Raw genomic sequence first — 12,727 nt, forward strand, 5'->3', positions numbered from 1 at the left:
TCGAAGCTAAGAACGAGGAGAGAAAATTTACTTCTTGCTCCAAAGATAAAACTTCAAGTCTTCACTCGCAAATCTCACTTTGAATTCAATTGGGTTTTATGTTTTGAGAGGAAATAGAGAAAGAAAAGAGAAAAGAAATGAATTAAATGAGATAAGTGGCTGAGACTTAAAGTCTCAATCAGATCTACACGCGAAAAGATGAAAATACCCTTGATCCACTCTTTTTAAAAGCTAAAACCGGAACCAGTTCACCCAGTGGGTCACGGCGCGACCCTATATGTCGCGGCGCGGCAATGCACATAAAATTCGAGCTGCTTATTTCCCCTACTGACTTTGATTTGTGTTGTTTGTCGCGGCGCGCCCAAGAGCCTCGCGGCACGACAATGGCCTGTAACTGACCTAATTTGACAACTTAGCTGAACAATTGATTTATACGACTAGTACACCTCGTTCCCGCTATACATATTCGCCCAAACTTCGTCTATAAGCCTCACATGACCTAACACCGTCAAAACTCATGCATATACTTATACATGCGTGGGTTCTCAAATATTTATATATATGTATATATATATTTACACATCAACTAACACTTTATTTATTTCATCACATAAACGAACGAGTTATAAGCGTACTAACGATAAAATATATACCTTAATTCACGTATGGGAAAAACGGGATGTTACAATTTATATTGATCTTCCTGTAAACCAAGGCATGCGAATTAATCATAAAAGCAAGTGTATGGCCGACCAATGGAGCTAATAAAGGGATCCAATGTTAAATTATTGCATTGCTGTTGACACAAGGGGCCACCGTAGGCCTTAATTCAAACCATCTTTAAAAAATATATATATAATAAATAAATGAAATAAAAGGATGTTGGAATGCTAGCTGTTAATTTATGGATTATAAATAGATAGGTGGGCTTCAAAGTATTTACATGTGGGGAACCAGAATTTGATTATTATTGGGACGCTTCTCAGTTAAGGTGTTTGCATATGAGTTTTACATGTGGGTTAAATAAATACTTGGGCCGGTTACATTTTATGGTTGGGGCCGAGTTTCCCTTTATATTTTATGAGTGGGTCAGGTTCGGTTTAGGTTATGAATAGGCCGAATAACAATGATGAGTAAGGATCATGATATTATTGGCACATGAACGGGATATGAAGAACGATTATGATGCTAGTTGATGATCCTATGATATTCATGGAGTGATGAGGATAAAAATGAGGATGGCAACGATGTTGTTGTGGTGAGGTTTTGATGGATGATGTACGTGAGATAACGATGATGAGATGGAGATGATAATCGAAAACGAAACGATATGAAATGATCATGATGATAATGATGATGATGCTGTGATTATGATGAAGAAGATGATGAGATGATAAAATGGGTTTTGTTCTTGACTTAGAAAAAGAAGAAAAAGAGACAGGAAAAGATGAGTTATATAATTTAAAAACGAGTATAAAGCAGAAAAGAAGCAGCAGAGCCATGGTCTAGGTTGTTAGTGGGTTATCGAGAGGTCGTGGGTTCGAGCCTGGGCATGGGCAGTTATTTTCTTTTTGGAGCTTTTTCATGTGAGGTAGTATTATGATTACTCTTATTATATTTATTATTATATTTATTATTATTATTATTATTATTATTATTATTATTATTATTATTATTATTATTATTATTATTATTATTATTATTATTATCATTATTATTGTCATTAAACATGATTTTAGCATTATTATTAATATTATTATTATCATTATTTTTATTACTAGTATTATCATTATTATAAGTATCATTAATTTCAATATATTATTATTTTCATTATTATTATTACTACAAATAAAATAACTAGTATTATTATCAAAAATTAATATTTCATTATGAAACCTAAATATTATTATTATCAACACTGTTTTAGTATATTTAAAATCATTATTTTAACAAACTAAAAGTTATTTATGAAAAAAAATATATCAAATACATATATGATACCTATATAAATATTGCATTACTATTTTAAATAAGTAATATATAATTAATATATACAAACGAGTTTGATTATTATTACATGTTAAGTATATATGTTAATATATATATAACTGATATAGGTTCGTGAATCCGAGGCCAACCTTGCATTGTTCAGTTCTGTCGTATGCATATTTTTACTACAAAATATCGTATTGTGAGCTTCATTTGCTCCCTTTTTAAATGCTTTTGCAATATATATTTTTGGGACTGAGAATACATGCGCTGCTTTTATAAATGCTTTACGAAATAGACACAAGTGATCGAAACTACATTATATGTTTAGATTATCGAACCGAATATGCCCCTTTTTAGCTTGGTAGCCTAAGAATTGGTGTTTATGATAATTGCCACCAATTGACGCGAATCCTAAAGATAGATCTATTTGGCCCAACAAGCCTCATCCGAGTTACGGATGCTTTAGTACTTCGATTTATCATGTCCGATGAGAGTCCCGGAATGATGGGGATATTCTATATGCATCCTGTTAAGGTCGGTTACCAGGTGTTCAATCCATATGACTGATTTTTATACACTTGCAAGTGTAATGTTATTAATGAAAAATGAAATATTGTGGTCTATTAAAATTATGGAAATGATTGATTACGATAAACCTATGAACTCACCAACCTTTTGGTTGACACTTTAAAGCATGTTTATTCTCAGGTATGAAAGAAATCTTCCGCTGTGCATATTCTCATTTTAAGAATATTACATGGAGTCGTTCATGGCATATTAGGACAGTACCTTGCAATGGGACCAAATGTTGATGACTTCGTCCAGATGGATTAGGACGGGCTATCACACCAGGAATTGAACCCTTGGTGGTGTGCTTCATTGGGCAACTCGGTGGCCACTCAGGCAAGCCTGAATGGTTACTGTAAGTTCAAATCACAGAAAGTTGGATACTTTTGTTTGACCATACATATTGTAAATGTAATTATGAATAACTGGATCAAATTTCTAATCTGATTTTCTAATAACAGTAACCCAAATCACATCTGGTTCCGATGTATTTCGACTGATGATTCTGACAACACAATCATGCGGTGTTCGAAGCCAAAATTGTCATCAGAATCTAGTTATAAAATTTGACCTGTTAATCACCATCGATCACCTCTGTTGAATCTGTTTGATTTGTCGTCATTTTATTTATCGTCTTATTCATCATTTTCTTGTCTGGCGCATTCTCAGATCTCATGTTGATGTATTTATTTTGGTGATGTAATATAATTTGAATTTGAAAGTGGAGGCTCATTTTGAAAGTGGAGGTTTAGTATACATGATGTGAAAGTGGAGGTTCATGTTGCTCGCTAATTAAATTTAAGAGTGAGTTTTTATTTAACTTTGAATTTTTTATTTTATAGAGGGTAGGGTTTATGAACTTGAGATAAAGGAAGAAGAAGTTGTGTGTAGAGAAAGAAAGTGAATAAGGAATGATGTAAAACATAATTGAAATGACGATAATACCCTTTTGTGAATGGCACTTGTTAAGGATTACCTGTGCAAAATTTGTAAACTAAGAGGACTACCAATGTAATAAATAAATTCAGGTACCAAATTAGTAATTACCAATATAACTAATAGACAAAATTTGTCTTATTTGTTATGAATAGTACTGTTCAATTTTTCATTTTTAACAACCTAACCCCCTAACTTTCATTAAAATACAAATCGAACCCCCTACTTTACATCTATATTATAAATTATTATTTATCCCATCACTAACACCAAAAACACCCACCACACTTTACCGGCTTCTACAATGCGCTCAAACAGTAGGACCCACATAAGCCAATACTGTGCTACATTTTTTTTTGTCTCCAACGATAAAAGAAGCAACTTTCTTAAAAGGAACAACCCTTCAATGCTACCAAAAGATGTCGAAAAATATTTTTTTTTACAAAATAGATTAACTAACTTTAACGCTAAAAGAAGCAACTTTCACAAAAGGAACAACCCTTCAATGTTAGATGTTGAAAAAAATTCTTTTTTACAAAATAGATTCACAAAAGGAAAGACTTTTTTTAACTCGCATTCAAAACGGAGCCCCCGAACCCAACTAGTTTTGAACAAACCAAAAGAACTATTCACATAATTTTGTCATAATTTTCCATAGTACAATACATTTAATAGTGAAGAAATTGTAAATTGAACCGATGAACAACCCTAAAAGATAGGCTAACTTAACCTAACTTTTGGTTGCGGCTTCCTTTTGCCAAGTGTATGAACTACATGATAATAATCAATTACTGCAAGTTTCAGCAGTGAAAACGTCACTTGTCCATTTCGCGCATGAAATCAAAATCAAAATCAAAATCAAAATCAAAATGGAGAACAGCACCACGATGAAATTGGAAATCAGAATTTCAATATTCTAGGTAATAATTACTCTTTATTCCCCCCGATTTAGAAGTAGATGAATGTATTATAACGTAACTGACGATATTAACATTGTTTTTAGGGTTTATATTTGATTCTAATTGGCTATAATTGTATTATTTCATCAATGCTCTTTAATTTGTTAATTTATTATCTATTTTCATTCTATGTAGACACATGCATTGATTAAATTAAACTGTTGTTGAATTTTTATTCTATGCTTGAGCTGATGGTTGGTTGACTTTGTTTCATTATCAGTCTGTTTATGAGATTCAGGTATAATTCAGTTATTACATTTGGTGTAGTTAAATTGTTTGTTTATACATCTTCTGATGCTTTATAAACTGCTAAATTAATTTATACTGCTTTTTCTGTTTTTTAAATGTAGTAGATATAATATAGGGTAAAAGGATAAGGTTAGTATATTTTTATATTTTTTACTCAGATGTATGCGTCCTAACAGGTTTATATCAAACTGTTTATTAAGCAGATAATCAGTTTTTTTTACAAGTGTTGGTTGGGTGTTGTAGTGCAGTTTCTACAGTACCACCAGTCAATCAAGTGCTCGATTGTTGATTCAACTATCTGCTGTTGTGTTAGAATAGAAATGGGGAAGGGATTCGAATGGGTCGAGGAACATAATGGGATGACACTGAGTCCTATGAAGCACAAGCGAAAATTTAAGACAAAGAAAATGGAGTTTGTTGGCTGGGGTTCGAAGTTGTTAATCGAGTTTCTTCAATCAATTGGCAAAGATATTGGGAAACAGCTCTCTCACATTGATGTTACAACCATCATTAACAATTATGTGAATAGTTTAAACCTAATTAACCCTATAAGAAAGAAAAAGGTCGATTGTGATGAGAGGCTTTTTTCTCTATTTGGAAAGAAATCGATTGCGCGAAATAAAATACACGAGCTGCTGGAATCACATTTTGCTGAAAACAATGATTCCTCTGAAGACGAGCAAAAGTACAGTTCAGATGAATATGAAGATTTTAGTAAAACCGGCAAGAAACAAAAGGTTTCAAGTTCTCATAGTCCTAAGAAAAAAGCATATGAAGCACCAGGAAGCTGTTTTGCGGCTATTATTCCCGAAAACATTAAACTTTTATATTTGAGGAAGAGTTTAGTTCAGGAGCTTGTTAAGCATCCCGAAAGCTTTGAAGGCAAGCTTTTAGGTAGTTACATTAGGATAAAGTCTGATCCAAATGATTTCTCGCAAAAGAACTCGCATCAGCTTCATCCAGTTACAGGTGTATTAAAGCTTCCTTATGTTTTATGTATTTCCTATTTTCTTTTTAAATATTTTTGACATGCATATAAATGGGTCGTCGGGTTCAACTATTATTTTAGCTATTATGGGTACAACCTTACCCATTTTACTTTCTGATCATTGAATGATTAGTGAAACCTTAACATATTTTGATTATGTTTTGTTTTCAGCATTAGTTTTTTTTTTTTACTAATCTGTGCACTGAAGAGAACATGCTTAAGTTATTATCAAGAATTTTGCATTAAATAATTTCTAGAGCAGGCATTTCAATAAATATATAATTGTTGACAAATTCGATTTACTATGATCCATGAGGATTCATTAAATCAATGCTAATAAATAACATTATGAAGTTATTTAAATGTGTAATTTGTTATTTGCGATCATAAAGTGGTTTCATCATTATGATATATGTAAATCCTATGTCATTACTTTGGTCTTTGTTCTTATTAAGGCCTTTTTATTTTATCGTGCAGGAGTAAAGAATGTACCTAGAAATGGTGTATGTGGAGAAGTGCTCCTTCAAGTTCCAAACATGATGAAAGACATACCTATATGCACGTTGTCAGATGTTGATTTCTCCAAGGTAATTGTTATTTAATGCTGGTTGAGTTGTACTTTAATAATAATTTGATTTATTTTAGCCTATAAAATTCTTATGATGCCCCTGAATCAGTGTTTTAAAATTGGATATTAAACAGACGTTTAGGCAAGGGTGGGAAACCTACACCTGAACATGTAAAAGGGTTGCTTGAATATTGAAAGAAAAGATAAAAATGAATATTGAAAGAAAAGATAAAAATCATATTGATTTTTTGTCAGACTATAAAATATATGATAGTTGCTAGGCTACGATTTTTAACTATTTTCGCTGACTAAGTATATAATATGTGTTTAAGGCATTTTCATCTCAACTTATTTACAATACTTGGCTCATGAGCCTCTAAGACTATCATAATATGCCGATTGCATATACTAAACCATTTATAGCTGAATATGAATTGCATATTTTTTTATTTTTTTATTTTTTTTTTGTAATAATTTATGTTACATAATCAGATACTATACAGTATACACTAATTTTCGTACTTGGAAGTCTAAGTGTGTAAGCATGTGGCTAGTAGTTATGTAAACAGTTCTATCATTTTAACAAAACAACATAACTCTCATTCTCAATTTACGCATAATAGAGAGTTCATATTCACCCTTCATTCTCATTTTTAATCTCGGTTGTCATGTTTTAACAAGTGAAAACCATCAATAATAACCAACCAATGAACTAACTGAAGGAGATATCTAGGCCTACTATTAAACTAATTCGTTTGGGTATACAGGAAGAATGTGAAGATTTATGTCAAAGAGTTAAAGATGGTCTGCTTAAGAGGCCTACTGTTGTAAGTTTCTCTTTTTTCTGTGGTATGTTGAATAATAGGGTTGTAAAAATTGGGTTTAATCACCGGTTAATCTGTTCTCGAAGCATACAGCTTAAATTTGCATATCCATCTGATTAGACAAATCCTTATAAAAATGTCGTATCGTTGATTCCATTAAATTTTATTCGTTTTCGTGGCGTAGATATAGAGGCAATGTAGTTTCAAATTGGAACTTATGGCTTTTATGTCCCTTGTAATGCTCTTCTAGCTCCTTGCTAGAGAGCTGTCTGTTTTATAATAAAATTTACGCCGTTCCAAAAAAAAATTGGTTAATGCTAGTCAATGGGACAAAATTGGTCAAAATCGGATTTAGCTGGTCAAGCTCGGATTTAGTCGGTCAGAATTTGTCAAAGGTAATGTCGATCAACATTTTAATCTGAATTAAACTTGGGATTTAGGAGTATTTGAATAACTGAAAAATTATGTTTATGTTCTAGACAATTATGTTGAAGTTAATGTTTGTTTATGTTTATGTTAATGGTTTTCTTGTATTAAATTATTATTTAAATGCACTAAAAGTCCAATCTACTTAATCCCCGATTTGGTCAATTAATCCTGGTTAGAGATTTTTACAACCTTATATTTAGTTTGGGAGTCAATGGCACCTTTTACTATTGTATGCTTCCAACTTTGAACATTTCCATTGTATGTATTTGTGTTTTAAAACCATATGTTTTATAGTCTTTGGCTACATAAACTGACTACTTTGTAAGTTCTATAAATATAATACTAAGTTAAATGTATACAATAGAAGATTTTAAAATTGTAAACGTACAATAGGAGGCTTCAAATTGGATGTATACAATAGACGATTTTTAAAGTTCGATACACTCCCAAACTATAACCCCTTTCAATAATAATTCTTTCATTTGTATTTTATTTCAATAATTTCTAAAACTATTCTTGGTAGGTAGAGGTTGAACAGAAGGCCCAAATGTTACATGAGGATATAACAAAACACGTAAGTAATGCATGTTATGAGATGCGTTTTCTTGTATTTCGGATATTGGTTCTGTGCTCTTGGATTTCGGATATCACATCATCATCCAGAATTTCTGATTGTTTATTAATTTTTTCTCGTTTTTATAATAGTTAAACACAACATATATCGATACTTAATTGGCGATTCAACATAATATGAGTTTCAAGTAAATGTATGTAGAATATAGATAAACTATCACTAGAGTACAAAAACTCGACCTCCTGGGTAACCCGAACATGATGAATCTCATTACTTTTAGTTGATTGTAAAGACAAAACATGTTTCCTTTATACATCATAGTTCTGCTTTTAAACATTTTAGCAGATCTCACTAACATGATTAAACTCAGTAAATAGAATTTGCAGATTTGATAAGTTTTAGAAAGTAATTAGTAATATAAAATAAAAATTACAGATTAAGACATACCTTCAGATATAGAAAATAACTAATGCTCGTTTTGTTTGAGTTATATTGCTTTCTTATTTCATCTATGTATATTTCAATTCCACAACATGCATATAATTTTTTTATATCGTATTCCTGTTATTTATATAATTTAAATATTAGTCTTAGCTATGATCACGAGAGGCTTACTTATTTGCTTACAGTGGATTCCTAGAGAACTTGTCTATCTACAAAACCTCATAGATCGAGCTAACGAAAAGGGATGGCGCAAAGAATATCCTTTTTGTTCCAAAGTAGTAAATTCATGATCTACTAAAGTTTATAAAATTTTAATGTTTTACTCTCTTTGTCCCAAAATAAGTGTCTACCTTACCATTTATCTGTCCCAAAATAATTGATAAAAGGGCAAATCAGACATTTATCATACCTATTTTAAATCTAACAAAAATTCCTACAGGTGTCCCCTCTTGATATACCTGTTAATAATTTCAATACTATAGTTATAAACTTACATGAATTGTGTATAGATGTTTGGTAAACCTTTACTTATTCCAGCTCTTACATTATTTGATTATCTGGAGAGAAAAAAGAAGCTCCAAACTCCATCCGAGGTGTCAAAATTGTTGACCGAGGTTCCAAAGGTGACTGCCGATGCATTAGAGCCAGAAGATACTCCTCAGGAACAATTGCAAGACACAACAGAACCCGTTCAAGACACAAAAGAACCCGTTATTTCTGTTCAGAGGGATGTTTTTCATCTCACTCTTGATTCAGGGAAGGCAGTGGCATCACACGGTCCCAGTCCTGTAGGTATGTACATATGCTTAGCTTTGCATTCGGTAGTGTCAGCATTTTTATTATATCTTTAAACCCATGTAATTTTGTTCATTGGGTATTTATAGCTAGAAACACACTCAGGGTGTGGTAAGATTTGCATTTTTGAACTGATTTGACTTTTAGCTGCAAGCCTTGGTAACTAGTAATCATTATTAGTGTTCGGATAATCAAATTTTAAAATAATAATCTAAAAATGGGTTAGTTAATAAATTTTGAAGAACCTGTTTCATAGCGGCTGCAAATTGTCTGTTGTTATGTAACATAAAGCTGTGTATTTACCCTAAAATTTTGTATTACTCTCATTCCATAAAACTTATGCCTACCAAACGGGTCAGGTTGGGTTGGTTTGGGTAACGGGTCAAAATGGTTTTGGGTTGAAATGGGTCATAGGTCAAACGGGTCAGTTTTTTAAACGGGGAAAAATGGGTCAGGTTGGTTCGGTTTGGGTAACGGGTCGAAACGGGTCACAGGTCAATTGGGTCAATGGGTCAAACGGGTTGCATCACTTTTTTAACATTTATTACATCATTTTAGTTATTATTATTTATTAAATATACATAAGAAACATTAATATACATAATAAATGATATAAACATGAATGATATATAAATTTTTGACGGATGAAACTTTTTATGCTTGACCCATTTGACCCATTCACAAAACTCATTAGACCTATTACTATTTGTTGATATTTGAGTATTGATACCCATTAGACCCGTTCATTCATTTTTTGTATAGGACTCAATAGGTTGGAGAGAAACCCATTTGAATCTTTTTTTAAGTTTTGATTTACATTGTTAGGCCTAATTTTTCTCAAGACCCAATTGACCCGAAAGCTTGACCCATTTGACCCGAATTTGAGTGTTTGGGTCTCAATTGCCAGGTATTTAAAACTTTACCATCTATATAAATGTTCTTTTAGGTTATATCATCTATGTAAATTACTAGATGCTCAAAAACCATAAACATACCTCAATCCTAGTATCTACAACCCTTCTTATTAATCACTTTCAAAATGCACATTGAACAACCCTTAACAAGTGTTTTCAGGATCAGTGCTGTAAAACTCCCCGATTGATGCCGATTACTTCCCAGTTACTCCTTTTTACGAACCTGCCGATCTGATTTTCCAAAATCTGAGTATTTAATTGGTCAATATGGTCAATGGGTCAAAATTAGATTTAGTTGGTCAAAGTTCTATTTAATCAGTCAAATCGGTCAACATTTTAATATGAATTTAAATTATGATTTTAGAGTTCTTGGACAAATGAAGATTATGTTTATGTTTCTAGACAATTATGTTAACGTTTATATTTATGTTTATGGAATTCTTGTATATTTACACATAATTATGAAATTTATTATTTAAATGTCCCGATCAAGTACCGCTCAATTTCTAGACAATTTTTGAAATTTATTATTATCGATTTTTGCAATCTTTTTCACAATGCTAATGCATGCATCTCTTTTTTATTCACACTTGATATTTATATATGCAGAACTCGAACCATTAGTTGTTCTTGGAGTTAATGAAGGCAGATCTGAACCAATGGAGAATACGGGTCTGGGAAAACAATTGACAGGTCAACAGGGGGTTAAATCTGAGCGGGTTCCAAAGACCACAAGTCCAAGTAAAGCATTGGACATTACAAAGCAGCCAAATGTGATTGAGCTAAGTGACGACGAAGAGGAACAAAAAGAGTACGACTTGACCCATAAAATGTGGTTTTACTTGGACCCGCAAGGACAAAAACAAGGGCCTGTTTCAAAAAAAGAGTTGAAACTTTGGAGTGATTTAGGTTACTTTACGTCTGACTTCAAGGTGTGGAAGGATGGTCAGACTTCGGACCGTGCTATCTTGTTGAAAGATATGCTTTCGGATCTATAGTTGATAGGAATCATTTATAGCAGTTAGTTGTTTACTTGTTAGGGAAGAATTTTTTTCCCTTGAACCTTTTTTATTTACATTTTTATAATCAGTATTTCATGGTAGCTTATTTGTTATCAGTGTATAGGTAGGTTAATCTACTTTTATCATAGTATGCTTTTAAGAGTTGGCAAAAGTTTTTATGTTAATAAACTTAGTTATGGCAACATAATTTAACTTTATACCATAATTATTTATGTTTTTTGTTATTAGGAGAAAAGGTGATATCTTGGATGCACTGGTTGAGTTTTTTGATTTGCCTTCAATTCATGTTCATATGCTGCTGTTTACTTTGAGAGACTTGTCTACCCACTATTACTAGATCAGTTTCTAAGATGTTTTGGCTGAATCTTCTGGTATTGTTTAGCTAAAATGTCCAACGGTTTGATCTATCTGGGTCATGAGCTTCGCAAACAGGAAATTATTATGATTAAGTAATCGGTTTATTGGCGTCTTGACTGTCGTTTAAAGCTTAAATTGAATTTCAGGTAGGATTTAAAACTCATGGAAATTTGATTCTATCATTTTCTAGGCTTCTCAATTTTATTTTACTACTTTTAAAAAAAAAAAAATTCTACTTACTGGTCGGAGGTCCAATCGGAAGTAATCTCTTTATCCGTTGAATAGAGAGAGATGACTTTCTCCACTTTTGAGAGTGTTTCACTCTGGGTAGAGAAATGACTTACTTATTCTTGAACAAGGGAATGATTGTCTACATCTCACCTTCCTCATACACCACTCATGTGGTATTGAGTTTTGTTGTTGTTGTTGTTGATCTAGTAATCAGAACATTGCTTTCTAATGTGACGACCCGGAAAATTTCGACTATTTTTAAACCAAACTCTCGATACGATTTAATATTTTTGACACGATAAGAAAAGTCTGTAATGTTGAGTCTCAAAAATTTGGAACTGTTTCATATGTTCAACTGACCTTCGACCATTTCTGACGATTCACGAACAACTATTTATAAATAGATATGTATATATTTAAATAAATAAATATATATATATAACTTGAAATATAATTTGAAATATAATTTATGATGTAATTGTTAGAAATTAATTATGTAAAAATAATAATTATTATTTACAACATATCTGTATACAAATAAAGTATATTAAAAATAAATATTTAATAATTGTAATACTCGTTGATGTTTCAATTGATATTAAACAAGTTAAATTCAAACTTATATTATTTCAAAATAAACGGTGATATGAAAAATGAGTTATATAAATTTTAGGCTTATTAAAAATATATTTAGAAGCTAATTAGTAAATCTCTACACTTTTTATATTTTACCTGAGATCGAGCGTAGACAGTGAGTTAATTTTTATTTAAATAGTTAATGATCGAATTTTATACCATAATGACCAAAATAAATAAATATAGTTAATTTAAAAATATGGGATTTTTCTGAGTACTTTTTATCCGCCACTAATTATCAA

At 31.6% G+C, this 12,727-nt stretch overlaps 1 protein-coding gene across 4 annotated transcripts; it reads left to right on the top strand.

Moving 5' to 3' along the window:
- The first annotated feature begins 4,167 nt into the window (after positions 1-4,167).
- On the top strand, positions 4,168-11,484 carry LOC139897495 (uncharacterized protein At5g08430-like). Of its 4 annotated transcripts, none has more exons than XM_071880203.1 (8): positions 4,168-4,415; positions 4,907-5,672; positions 6,169-6,278; positions 7,027-7,086; positions 8,036-8,086; positions 8,716-8,786; positions 9,075-9,322; positions 10,849-11,484. In XM_071880203.1, the coding sequence occupies exons 2-8, from the start codon at positions 5,024-5,026 to the stop codon at positions 11,235-11,237; spliced, it is 1,578 nt and encodes a 525-aa protein (XP_071736304.1). In that variant the 5' UTR covers positions 4,168-4,415; positions 4,907-5,023; the 3' UTR covers positions 11,238-11,484. The 4 variants fall into 4 exon arrangements, with proteins under 4 accessions (XP_071736304.1, XP_071736303.1, XP_071736302.1 ...); XM_071880202.1 differs by having other exon boundaries at positions 4,947-5,672; XM_071880201.1 differs by having other exon boundaries at positions 4,952-5,672.
- Positions 11,485-12,727: the final 1,243 nt, after the last annotated feature.

This window comes from Rutidosis leptorrhynchoides, chromosome 3 (assembly GCF_046630445.1).
Source record: "Rutidosis leptorrhynchoides isolate AG116_Rl617_1_P2 chromosome 3, CSIRO_AGI_Rlap_v1, whole genome shotgun sequence".
NCBI lineage: Eukaryota > Viridiplantae > Streptophyta > Magnoliopsida > Asterales > Asteraceae > Rutidosis > Rutidosis leptorrhynchoides.